We start from the raw sequence: 27,970 nt of genomic DNA, 5'->3' as shown, positions 1-27,970 counted from the left end.
CAGGATTTTGTTACCTAATTTTAGTACTGAGTCTTCGATATTAATTTTTCCGACCACCAGCCATTTTGTTTTCTTTGCGTTGATTTTTTGGATAAGGTCTCAGAAATAAATAATAATGTCTACTTAGTTAAAAAATTATATTTGATAATATATCAATCTTATTTTTTACAAGAGTGACTAATTAAGAATATTATAAAACTAAAATAAATATTAATAAAATTAAAGCTTATAAAAAAAGTAAAAGTGTTTTTATAAACAAGAAACACGCAAGTGCAAATCTAATTTATAAAGAAGTAATTGCCAACTGACTAGATTTAAACAATAAGTAAGAAGAGAACATTAGGAAAACTAAAAAAATTAACTTTCTAGAAGACTAAAACTAAATAAAATTCTGTGGAACGTTACCTAAACATGAAATCGAAGGAAAAAAAATTAAAGATGTAAATCAAGGAATGCTCGAAAACGACAAAGACTAAACAAATGTTTGCTATAAAAGAAAGTAAAGTCGCCTCCATATTTCTATGCCCATCCAAACAAGTGGCGGTATAAATGTTTGGTATAAATGTTTAAGAAATTCAAGAAGCCGCTTTAAAAATAAGAATTACCAGATAAGAACTAGCCGCTATTATAACAAGTTGTAAATTAGTAATTTGGAACGGACGTAGGAGCAAAATTTCGCGCCAATGTGTTTTAAACGCATTTATTTTTTTCGAATCCTGAGAAAACTAATATCACACTAAATTTTCTCTTTTTTTCACCCCTGTAACTTATTAAAATAAACAATATAGAAGTTTCCAGGGACTTTCAGCCCTCGGTAATAATGCATTATTAATTATAATTTGGTTTCTCAGGATACGATTAAAAATGAATGCATAACACATTGGCGCGAAATTTTGCGCATACGCCCTTAATGTAAACACTTGCATATTTCATAGTACAGTTAAAAGTATTAGACAATAAATATAAATCAAGAAAAATTAATTTTTTTTTACTTTTAAGGGCAAAAAAAGCAAGTTTATTAGCAGAACCAAATTCAAAATTATTTTACACATTATATTTGAAGCATTATTTGGTTAAAACATCTCATTTTTGGTGGTAAAAAATATATTAATTTGTTTGGAGTAAATGTGGTATTTGTTTAAATTATTTCGAGGGACAGTAGATAGATGGAGTCAACTAAAGATTAAAAAATCGTTGCTAAATAGTCTAAAAATATTGGTGATCTATTGAAAGGTTTAGCAAGAGTTAAGTAAAGACTGTATCTGGTAGAGATATAATGGATTAGGATGTAGTTGATTCAATATTAACATGAACATAATCAGTTGGTTCAATTTTATCTACAATTCCTCGTTCATTTAATTGTTCCGACTTACAGTTAATACCATTAGTATTCACCCTGCAATATAGTTTAATATGCCTATTAAAAGAACTTCTATCTGTAAAAGCTTTAGTACAAGTCACACACTGAAAAGGTCTTTCGCCACTGTGATTTCTACGATGTATCACAAGATGGTGTTTAAACGAATAAGTTTTTTTACATATGTCACACGAGTAAGGTCTCTCTTTAGTGTGAGTTTTTAAGTGCATGTTTAACGTATCCTTCCTAGTGAAGTTTTTGGAACAAACCTCACAACTATACGGTTTCTCTCCCGAGTGACTCCTATTATGAATTACTAAATAATACTTTTCGGAAAACGAATGGCCACATATCCTACATAAAAACGGCTTGATGCCTGTGTGTGTTTTAGTGTGCCTGTTCATTGAACTTCTGTCTGCGAAAGGCCTTAAACATACTATGCACTGATATGGCTTTTCTCCCGAATGGGTTTTTAAGTGGCCAATGAGGTGATGTTTTAAATGAAAGGATTTGGAGCAGAACTCACAATGCCAAGGTCTGGATGCTTCTTTGTCCTTTGATGACATATTCCCAAGTTTTAATAGATCCATCAGTGGCTCTTCTTCGTCAAAGGAATGGGTTTGGGTTTCGCGCATCCAAGCTAAAAAATAAATTAAGTAGTAAGAAATAGTAAAAAATGGGAAAGAGTAATTTATATTGTCATGGGTATACAAGAGAAGATGAGGTGGTGAAGACTATGGAGAACCAATGGGTGAGAGCAGACTTAAATATAGTTGATCTCAACAATATGCCATTTTTCTTCAAATGAACTGAACGAGCAGAACGAGGGGTAACAAATTGCTCTAGTTGCTACATGTTTGAGGGAAGAATTCTACTGAAACGAACGAGTTACTCATTTTCGGAGGAGTGATAGTAACCATTGAAAGATCAAAAGCGAGTACTTGATTGTTGATGCTCAGTGGGTACAGAAGTACCTCAGATTCTCTGCTACCTTGGTCGAACCAACTTTGAGATTAAATGGGCTGAACATGGAAATGCAGTGAATATGAACGAACACTTCGAATAGCCTGAGCATTTACTTGTTTGTATACGCTCCACTTATACCTACTGTTCGTTTGGTTCGGTCAGAAGAAAATGCCCTGGCCAGTACTTAATAATTTAATTTTATCTCACTCATATTGACAATTCAGACATATATTTTACATTTTACAGTAAATGAGTTTAAAATGATACTGTCAATTTAAAATGATACTGTCAACTGTCAGTATGTTTGAGTTGCATTCCTGGGACTACTTTATTGGAAGATAGTTCATTCAATTACATGAAATTAACTTTAAACTTAAAAATAACCTTCAGAAAAATCAGACATATCAAATTCTTTATTTTTAATACAAGTCTTGATATTTCACCTGAATAAAAATGTTCACATTCACAAATCCAAAAATACCAATGAATTTTTTTCAAAATCCCTTTAAACTGGGGTTATGGGTGGCAATTGCGACAATGACATGAAGGGGGAGCTGGACTGTAAACCATGTTTTACAAACAAAGGGAGTAGGGACAATGCTTTTCCTATTCTCTTTGAAGAAATCTTTCAGAAAATTTCATTTTTAAATCAATCATAATATGGAGCCTGAAATAGACTTGAGAGAAGACAGAGATGTAAATTAAATCATATTTAAGAAGCATAAAACATATATTACCTGGTTCATAACACTCATTACTTTTCATACTCAAAAATGGATGTCCTATTTCGTCAGAAACTGGACTAGACGCTTCATCTATATATGAATTTAAATCTTCTGTGACACATTCATTTTTGACAACGTTGGAATGACTAGGCGAATGATCTTTTTGCAGTGATATCAGCTCATGAAGTTGATTTGTATTTGTACTTCTTCCTTCACATTTGACCTCTTGTGTGTTTGGGGGAGACAGTGACATTTTAACTGGTAACTTTTTGAAGATATATTCTTTTAGTGCTATCTCGTTGGCTCTACATAAATCGACGTAAGTGTGTATATCCTTTAACTTTTGAATGCACCCGAGACATATGTAACTAGGATTATTGTCTAAGTGTAAGAACTAAAAATTTCAATACCTTTAGTACACAGCGTTTTCTCAAGAACTAATTTTTAATAGCATTACACACAAAAAACGAAATAGCTCAAATGCTCAAGAAAAAATTCAGTTAACACATTTATGGACACATCTTCATCTTCATGCATATGCAGTCATGCACCCCTTACAAGTGTCTGCATATGCAGTCATGTGAGTGAATGTGTTAATGTGATAAGATTAAATATGGGTGAATATGAGTTTGAAAAGGTAGAACACCTTAAATATCTTGGGGTCTCAGTTAATGGAACTAATAATAGAAGCATAGTAATGAATGAAAGAATCCAGACAGGAAACAGAACCTACTGGAAATACAGTAACTTCCTCAAAGATAAGAAGCTTACTCAGAACACTAAAGTGAAAATTTTTAGAGCAGCAATTAGACCAGAAATCACATACGAGCCCTAACAACTATATGTTGGAACAAGCAGTTATTTGGCAAATAAAATGCCAACTTACCGAAATTCTTTTATTTACATTTTTTTTTAATGTAAATATGAAATTAACAACATTTTTTTTGATGTATGGAATTATTTCTACGGTTTAATTATACAGGGTGTAACAAAAATACAGGTCATAAATTTAATCACATATTCTGGGACCAAAAATAGTTCGATTGAACCTAACTTACCTTAGTACAAATGTGCACATAAAAAAAGTTACAGCCCTTTGAAGTTACAAAATGAAAATCGATTTTTTCCAATATAGCGAGAACTTTTATTGAAAATAGACATGTGGCATTCTTATGGTAGTAGTATCTTCAGAAAAAATTATAGTGAAATTTGTACACCCCATAAATATTTTATGAGGGTTTTGTTCCTTTAAACCCCCCCAAACTTTTGTGTACGTTCCAATTTAATTATTATTGTAGTACCATTAGTTAAACACAATATTTTAAAAACTTTTTTGCCTCTCAGTACTTTTTCGAAAAGTCAGTTTTTATCGAGATATTTTGAATATTTGTCAAATCCACCACATATTTGTATATGGCTAAGTACGATTATGGAGACTTGGTAATAATATGAAAATTTATTTATAATTTACATTTTTAGGTATATTTTGAACCATATTAAAAAAGAAGTAATATCTCGATAAAAAGTGCCTTCTCGAAAAAATACAAAGAGGCAAAAAAGTTTTAAAAACACTGTGTTTAACTAATGGTACCGCAGTAAAAGTTTAATTGGAACATACACAAACAGTTGGGGGGTTTAAAGGAAGAAAACCCCCATAAAATTTTTATGTAAACATATTAAAAAAGAAGCCGCAACTCGATAAAAACTGCCTTATTGGAAAAATACTAAGAGGCAAAAAAGTTTTAGAAATATTGAATTTAACTAATGGTACCACAATAATAATTTAATTGGAACGTACACAAAAGTTTGGGGGGGTTTAAGGGAACAAAACCCCCATAAAACTTTTATGGGGTGCACAAATTTCACTATAATTCTTTTTAAAGATGTTCCTGCCATAAGAATGCCACATGTCCATTTTCAATAAAAAATATCTAATAGTTTTCGATATATTCGAAAAAATCGATTTTCATTTTGTAACTTCAAAGGGCTGTAACTTTTTTTATGTGCATATTTGTACTAAGGTAAATTAGGTTCAATCGAACTATTTTTGGTCTCCGAATATGTGATTTAATTTATAACCTGTATTTTCGTTACAACCTGTATATTTTATGTTGAATACTGTTCAATTAATTGTTTAATAATCGAAAACTGCTGACAACTAAATATTGGAACATTTTAAATTTTCCTCGCGTTTTAGCGTGCCTGCGCCTCGATTTTTGACCCTTCGCTTCGTTATCGAACATTTTCGCTTCGTATCTGTTTAGTATACGTAGCGCATACGTTCGATAACGAAGCGAAGAGTCAAAATCAAGGCCCTGGCGAGAAACGAGTGAAGTTTTATAAGCTTGACGGAAAGAAGGCTTTGAAATCAAACATACGAGTAGCTAGTTTGTTGACAACAATAATTATAACGCGTCATTTGAGTTTGAATAAATTAACAACTGTCAGTTTTATTATCAGTAAAATACAATAATGGCACGCGGAAAACCTACTGATCCAAACGTGCGAGAAATTATTGTTCATCAGTACCACCAGGGGGAAACAATGAGTGAAATTTCCAGTGAATTAACGGTAGCAACAACTACTGTGTTTAATATAATTAAGAAATATGGTGAAACTGCCAGTATTGATGTTCGCGGCAAAAGCTCCGGCCGTCCAAAAACTGTTTCTCAAAGGAGTGTCAGACATTCAATCAGAATATATAAGTCGGAAAGAAGAAATACACTATGAGAAGTAACTGCTAGATGGAATAGAGAAACTGGTATGAATGTTTCCAGAGAATGCTGTCACAAATATGGATATATGCTTTTGTGGATATATTATATCCACAAAAGCAGTCTTAGTTTTTATAAGGTATGTTTGATAGGTTCGTATTTGCGATATAAATTTTCTATTTTTTTATTTATTTGAATAGGCCAAAGAAAAACCATTGTTGACGGAAGCTCAGAAAAGGATTCGTTATATTTGGGCTAAATCTAAACTTTCGTGGACCAAACTTGACTGGGACAAAGTTATCTATAGCGACGAAAGCAAATTTGATGTCTGTGTGGGAGACTACCGAAAGCGTGAGATTAGGGAAAAGACAGAAGCATTCCATAAAGATTGTCTAAAAAGGACTGTAAAGTTTCCACAGGGACAGGGTATCATGGTGTGGGGTTGTATGTCGGCTAAAGGGGTGGGAACTTTACATTTTATTGAAGGCATAGTAAACGCAGCCAAATATCAAGATATCCTTGAACATTCGTTTTTACCAAGTGCGGCAACGTTATATCCATCCAGAGATTTTATCTTTCAATAGGACGGAGCCTCATGCCATATGGCTAAATCTACCAAAAAATGGATGGGAGAACATGACATTAAAGTTTTGGCACATCCTTCTAGTATCCCGGATCTTAATCCAATAGAGACACTTTGGCACAAAATGGAAACAACGCCTAAGAAATAACCCTCAGCGTACTTTGCCACAACTACGTACTAAATTGCAAGAAATATGGGATATTCTTTTTCTCATGATCATCTTTCAGTGCGTCACAGTTTTTCGATTTCTCTCTAACGCATTAAATTGTATGTGACAGAAAAAAGGCACGTCTGTGAATACTTTGGTAATTATTCTAGTTTGGTGATTATTCTAGTTGTCGATAGATGGCGCCATAATCAAAAAAGAATTATTTATTAAATAAAATAATACTATTATCAATATACACACTACTAAAGTCATACCTTACAAATAGACGCTTTAGAGTCAAATACGACAATGAAATATCAGAACTTCAACCCATAACAGCGGGTGTCCCCCAGGGAAGTGTTCTGGGTCCTGTCCTGTACCTACTCTATACTGCCGACCTTCCAACATCACCTGCCACAACAACAGCTACATTTGCAGATGATACTGCGATCTTATGCTCCAACAAGAATCCAAACATCGCATCAGAACTACTACAAAATAACATAACTGAAGTCGAAAAATGGTTACAAAAATGGAGAATTAAACCAAATGAGCAAAAGTCAATACATGTAACATTTACAACCCGTAGAGGAACCTGTCCACCTGTATGTATTAACCGCAAACAAATACCACAGAAAGACGATGTAAAGTACCTTGGGATTCACCTGGATAGAAAACTGACCTGGAAAAAACACATATTTTCCAAACGAAAACAATTGGGCCATAAAGTGAGAGACATATACTGGCTAATAGGAAAACAATCCCAGTTATCAACACAAAATAAATTACTCCTATACAAAGCGGTGTTGAAGCCAATTTGGACCTATGGGGTAGAACTGTGGGGAACAGCCGCAAATTCTAATATTGAAATAATACAAAGGTTCCAATCCAAAATACTAAGGATGATTTTAAATATACCTTGGTACATCACCAACAACGCCGTACATCGAGATGCAGAGGTAACTTATGTAAAGGAAGAAATTACATATCGAATAAAAAAATACAAGGACCGATTGCGGGAACACCCAAACCACCTAGCAAGGAACTTGATGCAGATGTGTGCAGTGCGCAGGTTAAAACGTAAAGTGACCAGTGATTTAGTGTGAGCTAAAAAAAAAGTGTAGTACTTATTTATGTTTTCCCAGAACCAATAATAGTTTAGTAGACTAACATTAAGAGCGGCATATTAATGGGTATGTTCGCCACATGTCAATAGTTTAGCCGACATAAATATTATTTAATGCTTATTACTTTGTAAAAAACGGCAGATTGTAATACATTGGGATGTCAATAAAAAAAAAAAAAAAAAAAAAAAAAAATTATCAATATAATCTGTACAATTTATAAGACTATACAAATGAAAGAAAATACCATTTTATAAATGCAATAGACACAATTGATTTGGTTTTATTCCAAATTGAAATTAAAATTTGACAACTGTCAGATTTAACTAAAATGTCACGTTAGAATAAATGTCATAAATGTGTATTATCATGGACTTACCTTTTTTTCTATAATTTGTGACGCACTGAAAAATGTTCATGAAAAGGAAAATAGTTTCACTCCTGAGTTCTGTGAAGGCCTAATTGATACAATGCCTAATAATAGAGTTCAGGCTGTATTCAAGCTAAGGGTGATGTTACGCCTTATTAATTTTTATTTTAATTTGTTAAAAACCGCTTGTTCCAATATTTAGTTGTCAGCATTTTTTGATTATCTAACAATTAATTAAATGGTAATCAACATTAAATATAAAATTAAATTGCAAGAAGAAGAATTTATTCAAAAATTAGGTAACCCTAATATACAGTTACAATTGAGATATTTTATAATATGTATATACAATTTAAATTATTTGACAATAGAAAAGTGTTATTAAGATACAATATCCAAGTCATAATAATAAAAATAAAACAAAAAACAAAAAAACACTTAAAATATTCCATTACAATACAAGCATTAAAAATACTACATTACTCAAAATATTACATTAAACTACACGCAGTTAAAAAACACATTTAGAAGTCACATGAGACATTAAATACGATTTGCAACATAATTCTTTAAATTTTTCCTATACATGTTCATTGAGGTCTTCAACTTGAGTTCTGTTGGCAACTTATTGAAATTATCAAAACCTTTATAGAGATATAAGATATAAGATGTAAAAATAATTCTACACACAAAAAAAGTTGTTAATTGCATATCTACAATTATTAAAAAAAAATTAAATAAAAGAATTTCAGTAAATTGGCATTTTATTTGTAAAATAACTGCTTGTTCCAACATATAGTTGTTAGAGCTCGAATATGGTGCTGATGTAATGTGTCTGACACAGAAAGAAGAAGACAGATTGAGGATCCTAGAGAGAAAAATAATTTGGATGATAGCAGGCCCACTAAAATTAGGCAATGGGGAATTTAGAAAACTGATGAACCACAAGGTAAGAAAACTTTTGAAAGAAGAAGACATCGTCAGATCTATCAAGGCACAGACACTCAGAAGAATGGGACATATAGAAATGAGAAATCCAGCAGCAGTTATCAAGATAATTACCAAATGGAGACCTGTATGAAGCAGACTACAAGCAAGACCCAAAACTAGATGGGAGAAACAGATATTTGAGGACCTTAAGAAGATAAAAGTTGGAGAATGGGTAACCATAAGCAAAAATAGGAACAAATGGAGCAAAATTGTAGAAGATGCCAAGTCATACAAACAATTTTAAAACCAAAATGTCAATGAGGACTGATTCCCATGACAAATAAATCAGAAGAGCCCAAAGAGGGTGGCAATCGCTCCGTTAGGAGTGTAGATGCCATGATGATGATGATTCTTTAATGCTATCTTATTGGCTCTACATAAGCGTGCATATCCTTTAATTTTTGAATGCATCAAAGACATATGTAACTAGAATTCAGGAGCTTGGAAGAGCAAGGGCAAACTTGCAAAATGGTTGTTTTAAAAAACAGTCTTATCTTCCTTACATACTTTTAAAGAATGGGTCTGTATATTATAACAGCATGTTTCGCCCTTCATACTCCTAAAATTCTGAAGAAATAATATGCCAATCCATTCATGTCCGAAACTGAACTGCATAATCCACTAGAAGAGCAAGGGCGAACCCACAGGCTTTCATTGCGTTTCTGTTCAAGGTTCGTAACCTTTCTACTCTGTAACCCACAACCCACCGGTGTTTCTGTAGCTTTGACTGTTCACCCTTACTATTCTAACATGTTTGTAAACTTTAACTCAGTTTTCCCGAAACATGGTTTTTGCAATTCGCCCTTACCCTTCCAAGCTTCTGAATTATTGTCTACGTGTAAAAACTAAAAATTTCAATACCTATAGTACACAGCTTTTTCTCAAGAACTAATTTTTAATGGCATTACAAATATACGACAAACTATCAGCCAATTTTATACACCGAAGCTTGCAACATACAAAGTAATTTGTGCTAACACCTACATACCTACTTCTGCTTATTGTTTTCAACAGTTTACCTGAAAATTTGTTAGATTCTCAAAAGATCTCCATATATAGTGATGTTTCTCAAATAAAATAAGATCTCTTGATTCAAAGCAAGCTCGACAAATTTGTGGATAGTTTATACAAATATCATGTTCTCTAAAATTGTTCATACTGCAATATAGAACTCCAAGCAAGTTGTTTGTGCCTACTGGATAAGTTCGGAAACGTTTTTCTAGAATATATTTCCAACATTTAGTTACATTTGATTTATAAGACAAGAAGAATATTGTAAAATACTATTATTAAAAATTAAAAGGAATCCAAATTTTACATCCTCGCTCAAATTTGTTTGGTTCCTGGTTTGTCTGTCACTGTCACTGTCAGTGTCAGTACTGTCACTGTCAGTCAGTAGTGTCAGTCAATGTCAGAAAGCCATAATCATTGAAATTTGGAAACAGTGAATATAGGGCCTATAATTACTATTAGTATTTTTACTACAAAAGCGATATTACGTAGGTCAAAATTTTTGACGTAAGAGAACTGTCAAAACATTAGAATGTGACGTTTCGTTATAAACATGGCAATGACGAAAAGTGACATTCTAATGTCAGTTCCCTTACGTCAAAAATTTTGACCTACGTAATATCGCTTTTGTAGTAAAAATAATATACATACACATTACATATCGTGGGCATACTGCAAAAACTGACCAAGTCAAATATCACGGTTTCGAGATAATCGATGTTGAATATTCTGTAAATTTTTTTGAATTTTTTTTAAATCATTCTAAAATGATAGGTATTTTTCTTTCCAGGTATTAAATGGTTGAAGTTATTGATTCTAAATAGCTCTAAAAATCGCAATAACCTTTTCGTTTTTCGAAAAAAAAATTGACTTGGTCACTTTTTGATGCAGAAATTTGCTCAAATTTAAATCGTGGTCACCAAAAGATGGTTATTGATAAATAATAAAACGCAAAGAAAATACTTCTAATTTTATTTATTTACAGTGTAAGGCTGAAGTTTCAAATAAAAACATTTAGGTACTTTATTTTTTAAATTGGAAAATAATAACAAAAATGTAAAAGTTTCTCTACTAGAATTAAGGAAGGAGAATAGGAGGAGTTGAACTAATCTGAATCCGAATCGGACAATACTGATGGCTCTGGATCAACATATTTCCACTCTCTGATGGTATTGACTGGTACCCAAGGATGGAATTCAGAGGGAGTTGTTCCTGTCTTACACAATTTTAGAAGATCCTGCTTTTTAAGTTTAGAAATAGGAATTTCTTTGGAGTATAATAGTAGTTGAAACTTTTATAGGATTTATAACTCGTTTAGTATGTCCAACTACATTGAATATAAGAAACTCTGGATCACTATCAGTTGTACTTAAATAATAATTGCGGTGTATCTGCTTCATATCGCATACATTAATTTTTAACCAATTAACACGATTTCAGTTTTCGTCAATGGTTCTATTTTTAAGAAATTAGCAGCTAGGGCATTTAAGTACATATAGATCAAGAAAATCATTATACCTTAATTCCTGTACATTATATATTATGAATCACTTTTTTGTTTCGGCCCGTCTAAAAATGTGTAACCAAATGCAAAGTACTGGAACATTATTTTTAGCATTTTTTATGGCACTGTGCATGTAATCTACTTCCATGTAATAATTCCCAGATTAAAAATAAATTATGCTGCACAATACTTAAATTGCTGTTTTATACAATAAAATGAAAGATATTAATATCTATTTTTCCAACACGTGATCGTTCAACAAATAAACATACAACGTACTAAAACCAACTAAAACATCAAAAAGTGACGAAGTCATAATCAGTGTTGCCAATCGCATTTCTCTAGGTTATCCGATGATCGCTCGAGAAATATCCGATTTGTCACGAAAAGGTACGCTAGGTCAAAAATTATTCTGTTATTAAAATCAATGTTGCCAATGTTATTCTTTTAATCCCCTTAACAACCATCAAATAACAAAATCCGTTGTTCGTACGCCAATCAGTTGATTGTAATCAATTATCATTATAATAATTAACATAATTGATTGATTAATTAATTATCAATTAACGTAACAATTATTAACATCATTGATTAATTAATCAATTAACCTCTTAATTTGAATTTGAATTGGATTAGTATGCCTTAAGCGGATGCACTTGTGCATTTAAATTGTAAACAAAAGAATCGGCACATGTCCCTTTTGTCAAAAGATGAAAAGTATCGGATGTCACTAACATTCATCATTCATCCAGTATAGGCTATTTATAAAAATTTGGGTGGAACCAAACAAAATTAATGTGTTGTTGGTGTTGGGAATATATGGATGAGAAAGTTTTAGTCGATGATAGATACACTGAAAAATATCCGCAAATATCCGATTTATTTAAAGATACGAAGAAGATACGACAACTCTCAAAAAGGTACGCAAATCGGATAATTATCCGCCGATTGGCAACACTGGTCATAATATCCAATTGTCGCAGTTCAATGTTGACATGAATAAATATCAATCATATTTCATGCAAAAGTGACCAAGTCATTGATACGCATACCCAGACATAGACATTTGTATGTTATGTGTGTTGCGGGATCAAACCTTTAATTTTACCTTGGGCATTTTTTCAGGTATTCGGTTACTTCTTTCGAGTGACTTGGTCACATAAACTAAAAATCGATAAAAATTGACTTGGTCAGTTTTTGCAGTATACCCACGATATATGTATTGTATTTATTATTCTGTTGATGGTGTGTTAAAAATTTTAAGACAAGAGCCTTGCTGTTCAGAAAATATATTCAGACCAAAATATTTTACGAAGCAAGAAAATGGTACTAAAAAGAACAGTCCCATGAAAAGGAGATAATGAATTATAAATAAGTAGGCAGCCACAAAAGAAGGTCAATGGCTTCAATTTATGTGATATATATAATAGTGAATTTTTGTAAGTGATTTTGTTTTGTAATGAAAAGACAAAAGTGATAAAAGAGAAAAGTGCATAAAAAGAACAGTATCCAAATATGTAGTGTGTCCAATGACTGTGTCATTGTATGTAAGTTAAAATAATAGTTTGTGTGTTAATTTTAATATTTATACATAGGCCCTCTATTTGCCAGCTCGTCGGTGTTGCCACTGCCAAATCAAATTGGAAACTGAGTTAGGAATTTCTAGGGGAATTTGAAGCTCCCGTTTAGTGAGATTCCGAAATCTGAGGACTGGCGATCCTGTCAAAAACTTCAAAAATTCAAAATCAAAACTCAAAACAGAAAAACAGAAACGAACAGATTTTAAAAGAATGAGTTCTCTTATAGAAAAAATTTACGAGTTGGGTGAAAAGTGTGATAAAGATGGTCTGGAGAAATTGATCAGTGATTTGGATGACGATGAAGTATGTAGTCCCTGTATTATTATTGTTACATCTTTAACACATAACTTGTTTTAGCTTGTTGGAATTGTTAAGCAGAACCTATGTTCCTCAAATTTTACAGAATGCTGGAGCTACATCCTAAAAGCATTTAAAGATAAAAGCGATGATCACGACAAACGAATATATTTAGCATGTAAACTCTTAAATGAATTGGAAACCAGAGATCTTCCTCAGACTAGAATAGATACTATCATGAATAGATTGAATCTAGAATTGCCAAAATTTAAGTCCAAGGACTTGGCAAAACTATGCAGTCTTTGCTTAGAACAAGTACAATCCAAAAAAACTATAAAGTTTGCATGGAAAGATTTCTTACCCGAGGTTCTTAATGTTTTAATAGAAAGAGAAACGTTCACATATGAAGAATTGGATTACACAGGTGCTGAATATAAGTCTGATTTTGTAAATACTATCTGTATGTCTTCTTGGTCCCCATCCATAGTAACTACATTGACAACAGTATTTGTGTAAGTTTTATATTTTATTAAAGGTAGAGGCACTGGTACTAGTACTCATACTTGGTGTTATCAGGTTTATTTTAACATTGTAATTGGAACATTTATGCCTGGTTGCACCAACAGATCTGAAGCTCCAACATAGCTAAGCTCAGCTTACACTTTAATACTGTGGCCACACTAGCATCTAATACTGTTAATTATGGCATTATTTGCATTAGAAATAGGTCAAATAATGCGATAATTAATGGCATTAGTCGCTAGTATGGCACCAACATAAACATTTATATCTAAGCTCAAATTATGTTTTAAGCTTAAGATCTGTTGGTGCAAGTTACCTACAAAACTACATGTTCTTTATCATCATCATCACAGTAGTTCAATCGCAGTAGATTATGGCAATGCCGGGGCATATAGTAATCATTTTGTCCAGGTGGATTATTCCTGTTAGGTTTATTTCTTATAAATCTACATTTATGTGTCTTTACAACATTGTTATGTATTTCCAATATTTTGTTTCTGCATCTTGTCTTCCAGTCTTTTATTTTAATTATTTTTGTCTTCCTCCATCGTGTTCCACCATCTTAACCTGGGTCTTCCTCTTTTTCTTAGGAATGGGATAGGTCTCAGGGATGTCCAGTTCGTGATTCTTTTTATCATTTCTGTGGGCCTTTCTGTGGGTTACTTTTCTCATTATGTGGCCTGTCCTGTCCATTCTAGGTGTCTTGCTTTTATGTATCTTAGTATGTTCTTACCTCCCATTTCTTGTTGAATTTCTTTATTGGTCTTCATTTTTGTTTCTCCGTCACTTGTTCTTTTTGGTCCCAACATTGATCTCATTATTTTTCTTTCTACTATTCTTAGATCTTCTTTATCTTTTTTTGTCAGCTTAGTGGCTTCCATTGCATATGTGATAGATAACTGGTCTGATCAGTTCTTATACATTCTGGTTTTTGTTCTGTCTGCTGATGTTTTTGGATCTGAGTAATCGTTGATTCCTTCCAAAAACTTGATTGTCCTTCTAGATTTTCTCCTGGATTCTGTCTTTGCTGCTTTTTCCTATTGTTACTCCTAGGTAGTTGAACTTGGTTACTTCTTCAAATATATATTTTCCTGTTCTTATTAGTCCCCTTCCAGCCTCCCTGTTCAATTTCATGTATTTGGTTTTGCAGTTTAAAGTTACATGGAACTTTTGTTCAGTAAAGTTAAGGTGATACAGTAGCGATCAACAGGTAGCCAAAACGCGTTCCAAGATAGCGGCTGTAATTTTGAATATTTTTTCGAGATATTTGGCACACGTATTCGTAATATAATAAAGAATGGTGGTACAGAGCCCAATTTGAAAAATATATTAATATGTGGAAATTACTCTGTAATTAAATAAAATATTAAAAAAACGAGCCTGTACCGCCATTAAAAAGAACAAAAAAATACACTTTCTTCAAATAAACTTTTTTACCCGATGCCTAGATTTTGTGTCATTTTGGAACTACTAAAATTTTTTATTTCATTAGTAGTTCCAAAATGACACAAAATCTAGGCATCGGATAAAAAAGTTTATTTGAAGAGAGTGTATTTTTTTGTTCTTCTTAATGGCGGTACAGGCTCGTTTTTTTAATATTTTATTTAATTACAGAGTAATTTCCACGTATTAATATATTTTTCAAATTGGGCTCTGTACCGCCATTCTTTATTATATTACGAATACGTGTGCCAAATATCTCGAAAAAATATTCAAAATTACAGCCGCAATCTTGGAACGAGTTTTGGCTACCTGTTGATCGCTACTGTTTCCTCTTAAGTCTAGTATTTGTGCCTATGTGTGTAGCATTTTAATAAAGTTAACGTTTCAGTGAAATGCCATTGACAAAAGAAGAACATTTAAAAATTGTAAACAAATTAGGAACATATATTGGAAAACTAATTCCTCAAGAAATACCTGCCTTTGTTTATCAGCTGCTTAGATTATGTAAAAATCAGAATGGAAAATCAATTTTTTTAAAACTTCAGAGTTACTTTGGATTAAGAATTTATAATAATGCTAATGCTCAAGCGGAAAGCTCACCAGATTCCATGTCTTTAGATATAATAGGTAAGTTTATATTTTGAACAAATGTATTAATTAATAATAAGAGTTGCAAGGATCATTTGTAAAAATGATGTTTTACAATCAAAATTTAACCCTCACACACAAGTTGTACGTACAACTTCAGTGAGGAACTGAGTTTATTTTATTATGTTTATTTTATTTGCTAGAAATAAACTCCATTATTATTATATTATTATATATTAAAAGAAAGGTTCCTTATGCCGCTGAGAAAGAGAGCGACATGCTGGAAGAAATCTGGCAACACTGCCTTTCATATTAACTCTCCCTCTTTCTCTCACATCACCACTTTTATCTTGCTGCATTGCTCAGTGTCAGCCTAGCAGCCTTTGAAGATCGGTGTCATTGTCACTGTTACTGCCAATGTGAAATTCATGCTGTGATGCGCAAAATGGTTTCTCCTATAAACATTCATCGTCAGTTCGATATGTTCGGCCTTCACTGAGTTCTCTACACCATTTGCGAACATGTTAAACTGATATGCACTTTTACCCATAAACATCGATGATGTGTAAGGCAGTGTTGCCAGATTTCTCTCAGCGGCAGAGGGAACCTTATTTTACGAATGACCCTAGTATCTTCAAAAAAAAAGAAAACAGCTGAAATATAACTTAATTTTTCAATGTCTGACTACTAATTGGTTGTTTGACATCCACAAATGGCCATTGTGTCTGTTCTAAAGATGCATTATCATTATTTTTGTTGCAGAATCTTCTGACAATAATGATGCCACTGAAGCAGAAAGTACTGTTCTCTACCACATTCATACTGCTGCTTCTATAGGTTATGAATGTATAAAAGAATATTTGAATTTTCTAAAGAATATGGTAAGAGCTCCAGAATTTGTTCTACATCCTTTTCAGCTGATGGTGTTGTTTACAATTTCAACTATATCACTTTATGAAGAGACCGTTTTTGAAATAGTCAGGCCTGCCATCGTGAAATCATTAAATGAGCAACAAAGAAAAATTAGGTCTGCTTGGTTTAGGGACATAATTTCTGTGGCTTCAAAACCTGAGGATGTATTATTACAAGTAGTCCAATTTAGGTAAGTTAACATCTGAAGTTATTATATTGGAGGGGGGGGTGGCAACTTAGGGGAGGAATGGGAACTTTTACATACAGCCATGATACAATTGACAGACCTTAGCATTGGGATGAAAAATAAGTAACATTTATTCGATACATTTTTTAGAATTGTTGATAGATAGCACTATAATCGAAAAATACGATTTATTAGCGCCATCTATCAACAATTATTCTAAAAATGTGTTGAATAAATGTTCCTATATAAAATGGGGGTTCCTATTTAGGATTTTAGAGTTAACCCCACCCCACTAACCGGGGTGGGGTTTAACACGCTGGGGGTCGTGTTGGTGTCATTCGATAGGATTTTGAAAGATATTAAACACATGTTTTTTCATTTAAAAGTGTATTTTTCGAGATATAGACCGTTTCTTGATTTATCTAGAATACCACGATACACTATAATTCGAAATCGCCATCTATCCATAATTCGAAAAACTGTCTCGAATAAAAGTTACTTATTTTTATGTAAGGAATCGAAATCTGCAATAAAAAATGTGGGTTCCTACTATTTAAGATTTTACCCTCCAACCCACCTTTAGGTGGTGAAGGGGGTCGTGTTTGCTGTCATTCGATAGATTTTTGAAAAATATTGAATACATATTTTACAGTTTATTGATCCGATGTTCATTTCGCGAAATATTCGACCGCCCCACTAATTTTGGGACACCCTATATATTTGTTTGAAATCAAATTTCTATAAAATTTTTATAGTTTACAGGATAGAGATCTGGTTCTCTCTGGTTTGGTAAACTTTGCATTTGTTCTTCTTGAAGTGGGATCAGCACTAGGAAGAGATGTGATAGCTGAGAAGCAATGGAGTTTAGGTAATACAATTCTATTGAAAATAATTAAAAGAAAGAGGTTGATTGCCCTAACCATCCTTCAGAAGCTAGGTGATCATATTGTGACTAGACAGAGTGTAACACAGTATATAGGTAATAATAATTCTCATTTTTTATACACACTGCCTTAAAAAATTAACGCACCATCTACAAAAACATAAAAGGCGATTCATTGGTGTTTTAAATTTAATTGTATTCATTGTTTTATTGAATGTACCATGTATTTGGAATGTTTTGTCAGGTTACTTTTATTGTTTTCTGTTTCAACCGGTCTCCAAGGAACACAAAACAAAGGTGCTGTAAATTTGTTAATGGCGATAAGAGGTTAGTGTCATTTTCTAGGCGTCCAGGGCAAGGTCGACATTGTATTCAAGACAAGACTATTTTTTACGACTTCACACCTGAAGACAACGATTTGTAACTACCAGAAGCTTACAATCCCAACTTGAAAATGAATCGTTCGATATGAAACTATTCGCCCATACCTGAAGGAAGGTAATTTTTGCAGCCTTGACCGTAGCTCATCGCAAAGCGATGAGCTGTTTACAGATGATAGTGGATTCTGTCTTTAAAATAATTGTGGTAGGCGTATTCGAGTGTACCAACGTCAGAATGAACAGTACACACAGTGTAACATGCGAGGAACAACGTTATTCGGTGGATGGTCGGTTATGGTCTGGTGTGGCGTTTTTTAAACGGGTCATACAGGCTTGGTTGTGTTGAATGACGGTACCAACAACGCTCACCGATAAAGTATTAATGTTCTTCAAGAACATGTTGTGCCATTTGCCCCTTATATTGGCGAAAATTTTGTTCTAATGCTCGATAATGTAAAATTATCTAGAGGAAGTTGTATTCGACGTTATGGGATGGCCAACGAATAGTACAGATCTGAGTCCTATAGAGAATGTTTGGGACTTGCTTAGTAGACGTCTGCGGAATTCTCCTGATAAACTAAACACACTGCAGGAACTGGAACAACGTCTTGTCCAAATTTGGAATGAACTGGATGAGAAAACTTTAAGACCGTTTATTTGGAGTATGAATCGTCGATGCCAAGCTGTCATTCATAGCAGGAGTGGAAGATGATTAGCGACACCATCACCAAATCTGTTTGTTTTACAAAGTAAAGTAATACGAAATAAAATGCGTTTCATTTCAGTTAATATTTTCATCCTGTATGGTGAGTTTTAAAGTGGTGCGTTAATTTCTGTTAGCAGTGTAGAATTTTTAATTTTTTAATATTTTTCAGAATGTCTTTATATTCTGAGTAGGAGCATGCCTTTGTTGATGATAGAAAACCAGAGCTGCATTATAGAATTAATTGAGTGTCTAGTTCAAGTATCACCACATGTCGCAGACCAGCTTCTAGATGCATTGATTCCTTTGATGAAAGTTTCTCCAACCATCAGAGATCATATGATTGTGTATTTAAGAAAAGCTTTGTACTCCAGGTAATTTGTTATATTAATATTGTTAAACTTTCCATGACTATTGGAAATTTAGAAATACATATACAGGGTGTTAGTAAATAAGTATGAAAAACTTTAAGGGATAATTCTACATGAAAAAATAATGAAAGTTTGCTCTATAAATGTATGTCCGCAAATGCTTCGTTTCCAAGATACGGGGTGTTGAATTTTTTTTTTTTCAAACTGCGAATTTTTTTTATTTCTCGAAGACCTTTAAGCTATGAAAATTAAATTTGGTGGGTTTCAAGAGGTAGTTATTGCGCATTTTTTGGCAAACACATAATAATTTTATATTTATCATTGGTGGGCCTACGGGTAATGGTCTGAATTTTTTTAAAGAAAAAAATAGTACGCCACTGAGATATTTCAAATTAAAAATTATTTTTGTATTCCACGTTTAATTTATGATAAAGAACCTTTTTTTTTTTCATATGGTGCACCGTTTTTATGCAAAAAAATAAAACATCTTCGCGCGTATTTTTCATTTCGTAATACATTATCAAGAACTCTCCAATATAACAATGCCAAACTAGAACAATAACAGAAAATATTTCTAAAACGATTTTAACTATGTGCAAGGCTACAACAAATGTTCAAAATTACCTCCTTTGAAGGTGACAGAGTAATTTTATGTTCACCATTATCGCGCGTACGGGTAATGGCCCGAATTTTTTAAAGAAAAAATAGTACGCCACTGAGATATGTCAAATTAAAAATCATTTTTGAATTCCTCGTTCAATTTACGACAAAAAATTGTTTTTGTCTTTTTTTCATATGAGGCGCCGTTTTTATGCAAAAAAATAAAATATCTTAACGTTTACATAGTATTGTCCTTTTCATGAGAATTTTTCAGTGCGTAACAAATGATATATAGGAAAAAGGGTAAGTCCGTGATAATACACATTTATGACATTTATTCTAACATGACATTTTAGTTAAATCTGACAGTTGTCACATTTTATTTTCAATTTGGAATAAAAACAAATTTGCATTTGTTTCTTGCATTTATAAAATGGGGGCCGGCGTAGCGCAGGTGGTAGTGTGCTTGCCTCGCATGCCGGTGGTCCGGAGTTCAAATCCTACCGCCGGCAAGAACAACTAGACATTTTTAAAATGTCTATAGGCCCCAGGTCGACTCAGCCTGAATAAAATAATAAGGTTTTACCTTGGGTAAAACCAGGGGTAATAATAGGCGGTTGAAACGTAGCACTGGCCCTGTTACCTTCCTTGTATACCGTAGGCCCTAGATATAGCAGACTACCCTGCTATACTCCCAAAGCCGCGTGCGGTATAAAACGGGAGACTATTACTATTATTATTTATAAAATGGTATTTTCTTTGAGTATAGACTTTATAGTCTTATAAATTATACAGATTCTATTTGTAATATTATTATCTAATTAAAAAAAATTATTTTTTTTTATTATGGCGCTATCTATCGACAACTAGAATAATCACCGAACTAGAATAATTACCAAAGTAATCACCGACGTGCCTTTTTTTCTGTCACATACAATTTAATGCGTTAGAAAGAAATCGAAAAACTGTGACGCACTGAAAGATTATCATGAGAAAAAGAATATGTACCTATTTGAAATAAGTTTCTATGCATATGGAATCTACCTCGAATAATTTGTAAGCGTTAAAATGTTTTATTTTTTTGTATAAAAACGGCGCCGCATATGAAAAAAAGACAAGAATGATTTTTTGTCGTAAATTGAACGAGGAATTCAAAAATGATTTTTAATTTGACGTTTCTCAGTGGCGTACTATTCTTTTTCTTCAAAAAATTCAGACAATTACCTGTACGGGCGCCAATGGTGAATATAAAATTATTCTGTCACCTTTAAAGGAGGTAATTTTGAACATTTGTTGTAGCTTTGCTCCTAGTTAAAATCTTTTTAGTAATATTTTCTGTTATTTTCTACTTTGGTATTGGAGATACCATCATATTGGAGAGTTCTTGACAATGTATTAAGAAATGAAAAATAAGCTCGAAGATGTTTTATTTTTTCGCATAAAAACGGTGCACCATAGGAAAAAAATACAAGAATGGTTATTTTTCATAAATTAAACGTGGCATACAAAAATAATTTTTAATTTGAAATATCCCAGTGGCGTACCATTTTTTTCTTTATTTATTTATTTTTTTTAATTCAGACCATTACCCGTAGGTGCGCCAATGATGGATATAAAATTGTTATTTGTTCGCCAAAAAATGCGCAATAACTACCTCTTGAAACCCACCAAATGTAATTTTCATATTTCAACCGGTCTTAGAGCAATAAAAAAATTGGCAGTTTGAATTAAAAATTTCAACACCCTGTGGTTCGTCCACATAAGTAGGAATAACAATTTTTAATTTTCTTGTTTTTGTAAAGAATATTTTAATTCATTTTCTTTTCAATATTATGGGACACCCCGTATATACGAGTAGGCCAATACCTAATTCAGTGAGTATGTATTAATTTTTATCATTATTTTCAAGTAAAAACCTTAAAGTTTTTTGTATGTAATTACCTGCCTACTCGCCTCATTTTAAAAAGACAATTCGCCAACCAACTCTCTTGGTTAACAGTCACTTACAATTATTCCGAAAAGTGTATAGAAACTCAATATAGTCCTCGCGAGTGATTTATACTACTCAGCAATAGCAGTACGAAAAATAGCAGGCCTGCTCCAGCTTGTGCAACGAGAAATGACAAGGTAGGAAATATTTTTATTACAATTTACTTTAAGGTCTGGTTTTTTTACTGTTATTTTTTTTTATTCTATTTTAAATTCACCCTATGCTAAACAGTCCACTAATAAAGCTCTCACTGAGTTAGTAGTCTCCTCCAAGATGATTTACCCTGTATCTCGGAAACAGAGCATTGGCGGACAAACGTTTACAGAGCAAACTGTCACTATTTTTTCAAGTAGAATTATCGAAAATTGGCTTACCGAAAAAATACTAAGAGGCAACCCCCATAAAATTTTTATGGGGTGGACAAATTTCACTATAATTTTGTTTTAAGATGTTCCTGCCATAAGAATCGTACACGTCCATTTGCAATAAAAAATCTCCAATAGTTTTCGATATATTGAAAAAAATCGATTTTCATTTTGTAACTTCAAAGGGCTGTAACTTTTTTTTATTAGCACATTTGTACTAAGGTAAGTTAGGTTCAATCGAACTATTTTTGACCCCAGAATGTGTGGTATAATTTATGACCAATCTTTACGGGACACCCTGTATATCTTAACTGAGTATCGGAACCAAGTTTTCGTTGCATTTGGCCATGATGAATAGACAGGTAGTTATGTGCAACTTTTAGAATTCCCCATGTCTTCTTTGATTCTTCATTCGTTTGGTTTCCAAGTAATAGAAACCAAGAATAGGCGCAACCAGAAACTTGATCCTATTTCTCCGGAAGTAAAACTTTGAATTGAATTAATTTAAAAATATTTTTTAGGTCAGTTGAAACAAGACAGATGGCTGTGAACGGATTTTTGAAACTTATTAAAAATTTGAAAATATCAAACATGGCTGTACTTAGCCAAAGCCAAAACAGTATGGGTTCGTTTTCATCGGGACATTCAGTTTTCACCCAGATATCTCTTAATAAAACCACCCAAGGCGTAACACCTGGCAGTTTTAGTAATGAAGCTTTGTGTTTTGAAATCTTGAGCATTCTGAGGAGATGCTTTATGCAACAGGCTGATGTTCGAGTAAAATTGTATGAAGGTAGGCGAATGTATACAGTAAGCGCCACGCTAGTAGACACACGGGTATCTAATGACTAGGCTTATGGGCTAATCTGGCCCGTTCTCATATGTGACTTTCATGTATTTGGGTCTACCCCAAAATCCCGACAGCCACAATCCCGACGACCAAAATCCCGACAGGTTTGATAAATTTCTTTTTAACATATAATTACATTTATTTCTTGTTTTTTGTTTATGGCCATCTGTTTTTTATTTTTTGTTACTAAACAAAAGTATTTACCATTTAATATGAACTAATTTTCCAAATAAAATTTCTAACATGGGTATATGAATTAAATTTTTTTTTGCCAATATATAGTCCAAAAATATATGTATAATCAAATCCTGAATTCAAGTTTACTTTCATATATGTAATAGATATTATCATGTCACTTACAACTTTCCATTTCAGTAAGTGTAGCTTTTCAACGAAAACTTTTCGTTTATAAATTCGCAAAGTCTATGTGTTATTGCGTCGCCGCTCCTGCAATACTTAGAGTAGATTTATCGATGGATCCCTATGTAGTTTTGTCTTCTGAATCCAAATCTGAAAACGGCATTTCGATATCTCTAACAGTCTTCGAGATAATCGACCTCAAAATCTAAAATGTGACGTCACAATCGTTTTATTTTCCGCCGACACACTAAACGTCAGCTGAAATCGTTTATAGTAAGTAGGCTAGTTTTTTTAATCTTTTTTTTTTCTCTGATTCTGGCCTTGGTTTAGAACTAGAACCTTTAGCCACGTAATTGTATAACTTATAACTAACTCAGGTGTAATGTGTAGTGTGTGTGTTGAGTAAGTGTCTTGTTTGCAAAGTCGACGTCTTTATCTTTGCAAAGAGATGCTAATTGTATCCGAACGTTTTTTTATAATCTGAATTTGTTAAGCAAAGCATAGATTATTTAAATTTGAGTTTGACATTTCGTGAATGTCAAACTAAATTTTAAATTAAGTATTAATAAAATATCAACGTCATTTGATAGTGAATTTAATTATTATGTATATAAAATAAATAAGATGTTCAAAAATACAATTTGAGTATATTTTGAAAGCAATAATGTACTAATAACTTTACAAAGGTTTATATGAGTATACGCCTCCCCTTTAGTGGGACTACCTAATGATAAATGGACTGTTCCATTTGTTATGAAATGAAAATTGTTATTATAGTCGGTTCGCTAAACTACAACTGGTTAGTGATTTTAGTAGGTAATTTTTTGTTTTTTGCCAATTTTGCCGAAATTGGCAAAATTACTAATTATTTAGTAATTATTAACTATTTAGTAAATATGGTGAAATTTGTTAAATAATTTGGCTTACATTGGATGCCAACGGATTAGTACTAGGTACATGATGCTCTACTCCATTAATTAAGAGATTTTTTTATTATGAATAGGTCTACATTGAACTACGTTTAGTCAAGTTCAATGTAGACCTATTCATAATAAAAAAATCTCTTAATTAATGGAGTAGAGCATCATGTACCTAGTACTAATCCGTTGGCATCCAATGTAAGCCAAATTATTTAACAAATTTCACCATGTAGTTAGAATATACATCTTGACCAGTGTTTGGCATTGTGGCTATTTAGCAAGGACAGAGAGTAAGTAATCGTAACCACACTTTTCAATTTTTTAACATTCAAAATTTCACCTTTTTTCAATTTTACTAAGTGAGATTACTTACTTTTAGGTTCACTGATGATGGACTGATAAGTCCGAAAACGTTTTGAACGTAATCCGTTTGGATTTTTAAAATTTTTTTAGAATTTTTATTAAATATACCAACTACACTAGGGAGTTTTACTTCATGTTAATTTTATTTAACTAGATGGTATACAGCCAACCTTCGGGTATTATCCCGTTTTATTTTTTAATATATGAAATGTTGTTTGGAACAAAAAATTAAGGTCTTATATATGTGCAATTACATCCTTCTAATGGAAAAAATATTTGAAGATTTTTCTCAAATTATGGATACCAACAACATTTTCATTTATAACTCTTTTATTTTTAATTTGACGAAGAAAAGTTATTCTTCATAAAAAGCTCTTCATGGTCTAATATTTATGATGCAACCATCATATATCAAATTTTATTAATTTTATATGAGGTATATAAAAAAATATGAATTTCGATCAAGAGTAAAGTACCTTTATCATTCACAACATTTAAATTAGAATGATATAATTGCACATTAAAACATAATTTTTAATTATGAACCACTTTTCATATTAGCAAATTTTCCATATTATGAATTAAAATACGTAAATAAACAAAGTTTTCGTTATGATAATGCTCGCATTTTCATCTTGTTTATTATAAAATGAAGTGTTTAAATAATTTTTTCTTTTAAAATACATAATAATCAGTACCCGTACTTATTAGTAAGTAAGTAATAATTTTTCAATTTCAATACTCTATAATCTATAATATGATTTGGTATTGCATTTGAAAAGGAAACAATTAATATTCAAAATGTAGTGGTCGGAATTTTTACTTATGCGAGGATTGTTGATTTGGATTGTCGGGATTTTGACTGGTCGGGATTCTGGCGTGTCGAGATTCTGGCGTGTCGGTGTTTTGGCCGTCGGGATTTTAGCTGTCGGGATTTTGGCTGTCGAGATTTTGAGCGCCACCGCATGTATTTTATAACTTTTACAACTTTAGCGCAATGACAACTATAAACGTAAAATACAACTGTTCTATAAACTCAGACGTCAATAGATATTTCCGGGGTATTCCATGACATCTCGAATATTCTCCAACTTAATACTTTTTCTTTTACGTCAAGGGACTTTTTCTACATAGGATCAATCTGTTTACTTCTCGACATAAAAGTAAACAGTGCAAAAAGTGAAGGGTCCAGAACTGCATTAGATCATTGTACCCGTTTGTCTACTAGCGTGGTTGTTATTGTATAACTAACTATACACTATACCCTGTTTTTAAACTAGGAGGAGTAAATTCAAAAGACAGATTCACAACTAATGTTACTAGAAACATCACCAGATTCATCTTCTTTTTTGTTGATTATGTCGGCCTGTAACAGTAATCCATAAATAATATTAAGTAGTATTTTGTATTTTGACAACGACACCCGATTTGGGCGTCGAAACGTTAATAAAATTATTTTTTTCAATTTAATTGTGGCTTATTTCCCATATAAATAGTTAATCATAAAAATGCTACAAAGGAATAGCTTCAGAACAATAAATAATATATATGTATTATACAGGAATATAGGATACTGCATCTTCTTGTCTAAGACCTCCGTACTCCGTTGAAAATCAACATATTTATAATTGTTAAACAAAAATAAGCATAAAAACAAATATATCTCGATGACGTTACCTCACGAAATGTCTAAAGAAAATCTATGCAAAATTTTAGGTGGATTGGTCGAGTAGTTTTTGAGTTACAATGTCCACCGACTTTGAAAAAGCAGTTTAAAAAAAAACGCGTTTTAAGTTTTGGCAACCTCGTCTTCGTTTTCGTCTGTAAAATCTTAAAGTGATGCACACCGGAATATGTTTTTGAATCGCGGAGTAATATACAAAAGAGAAGGGGAAAAGTTGTTGAACGTTTCTCACTACGCTCAAGCGTGCTGGCGCGAAACCGCGGCAAAACGAGTCGAAAGTAAGAATATTTAACATGCTGTATCTCTGGTAATTTTACTCCGATCAACCTGAAATTTTCAGAGAGTGCTCTTGAAGTTATGCATTCTCATTTAAAATAATAAAAAATTGATAATCTCAAACGATACCGCCTTCTTAAAGTAATAAATTCATTTTTAGGATTTTTCGATGCAGTTTGTGTGAATCCAGAGCTGGGCATCCCAGTCTTGGACGTTATTTGGTTTCACCTCATCAAATACTACATCATGGACGAAAGTCAAGCTCTTCCTCTAGATTTCAGTAAAATTGTAGTAGTAAAAGAAGCCCAAGTGGTTCTGGACGAACCTTTGGGAAAACTAATACATACTATTGGATTGATCGTCACGAAAGTTTCGGAGATGGAAGAGGAAAAGGAAAATAACACTTTACTAAAGTATACCAACGTTTTGGATTCTTTGGCTACCAGATTATCCACTTGTGAGCTTGTACATTTCGAACTGGTGAGTAAAATACAAAAGAAAATTAGACAAACGTTGAAAGTAGTTAACTCTTTCATTTTCTTTTCTTTCCAATTCTCAATATTTATTTTTTTAAGTCTTTATATACGCTTTCATGTCATTTCTTTCTTCGTCTACTTTTTCTTCTGTTTTGTATTGGTTTTCGTGATACCATTCGAGTACCTTTTTTGGCATTCTTGCCTTTACCATCCTTTCAGTGTGTCCTAATATCGTATTTTCCGTGCTTTAATTACTTTCCTGATTTTTGGTTTGTTATATAGTTCCCCTTTGTTATTCCTTGTTCTCCATTGACCATTTATTTTCACCCCTCCATTCCTTCATATGGAGGGGCTCTTTGGATTTTCCTTCCCCATATTTCTAAAAGTTTTATTTCTGATTTTTTAGGCTTGATAACACCCGTGTTGAGCTGCCCCCCCCCCCACTTGCAAAAATTAAAAAACAAATAGCCCTGATTTATGAGCTTTCATATTCCGCAAATTAAAAATTTTGAGCTCGTTTCACTGAGCAGGAATTTAATATTTTAGTGACTCAGCCCCCCCACTACTGAAAAATAGAGATATTGAATCGATTTTTGCGGCAGAATTACGAACTATTTATGAGCTCTTGAAATGATATAGTTTCGATTTTTGAGCTCATCCCTTTCACCCCCAAACAGCCCTTTAATTGATTTTACTTAAGAGAAACGTGCTGAAAAAAATTAAAATAT

The 27,970-nt window shown here is 32.6% G+C and overlaps 2 protein-coding genes across 2 annotated transcripts in view; one reads left to right on the top strand and one right to left on the bottom strand.

Annotated features, from left to right (window-relative positions):
- Positions 1–120: 120 nt before the first annotated feature.
- LOC114328234 (gastrula zinc finger protein XlCGF57.1) lies at positions 121–10,332 on the bottom strand. The gene is made up of 3 exons (XM_028277021.2): positions 9,997–10,332; positions 3,061–3,442; positions 121–1,997 (listed from the first exon to the last, which is right to left on the bottom strand). Exons 1-3 carry the CDS (start codon positions 10,132–10,134, stop codon positions 1,282–1,284), a joined length of 1,236 nt encoding a protein of 411 aa, XP_028132822.1. The 5' UTR covers positions 10,135–10,332; the 3' UTR covers positions 121–1,281.
- Positions 10,333–13,176: 2,844 nt separating this feature from the next.
- Positions 13,177–27,970, top strand: part of LOC114328229 (Fanconi anemia group I protein homolog) — a 34,905-nt gene continuing 20,111 nt past the window's right edge. Inside the window, exons 1-8 of the mRNA XM_050651136.1 lie at positions 13,177–13,375; positions 13,430–13,881; positions 15,723–15,961; positions 16,685–17,024; positions 17,777–18,000; positions 19,160–19,361; positions 22,835–23,106; positions 26,927–27,246. Of these exons, the coding sequence (XP_050507093.1) occupies positions 13,283–13,375; positions 13,430–13,881; positions 15,723–15,961; positions 16,685–17,024; positions 17,777–18,000; positions 19,160–19,361; positions 22,835–23,106; positions 26,927–27,246 (2,142 nt within the window). The 5' untranslated portion in view covers positions 13,177–13,282. The remainder of the gene's footprint in view (positions 13,376–13,429; positions 13,882–15,722; positions 15,962–16,684; positions 17,025–17,776; positions 18,001–19,159; positions 19,362–22,834; positions 23,107–26,926; positions 27,247–27,970) is intronic.

Source organism: Diabrotica virgifera, chromosome 5 (assembly GCF_917563875.1).
Source record: "Diabrotica virgifera virgifera chromosome 5, PGI_DIABVI_V3a".
In the NCBI taxonomy this organism is placed as follows: Eukaryota; Metazoa; Arthropoda; class Insecta; order Coleoptera; family Chrysomelidae; genus Diabrotica; species Diabrotica virgifera.
This window is presented reverse-complemented; position numbering and strand designations above follow the sequence as displayed.

Bases quoted from the DNA above. Each gene is read 5' to 3' on its own strand.
- LOC114328234 (XM_028277021.2), bottom strand. From the start codon at position 10,134: ATGAACAATTTTAGAGAACATGATATTTGTATAAACTATCCACAAATT. The intron at 3,443-9,996 runs GTAAACTGTTGA...TGAAATTTTTAG, and splicing joins AGAATCTAACAAATTTTCAG to TTCTTACACTTAGACAATAA. The intron at 1,998-3,060 runs GTAATATATGTT...TTTATTTTTTAG, and splicing joins TAATGAGTGTTATGAACCAG to CTTGGATGCGCGAAACCCAA.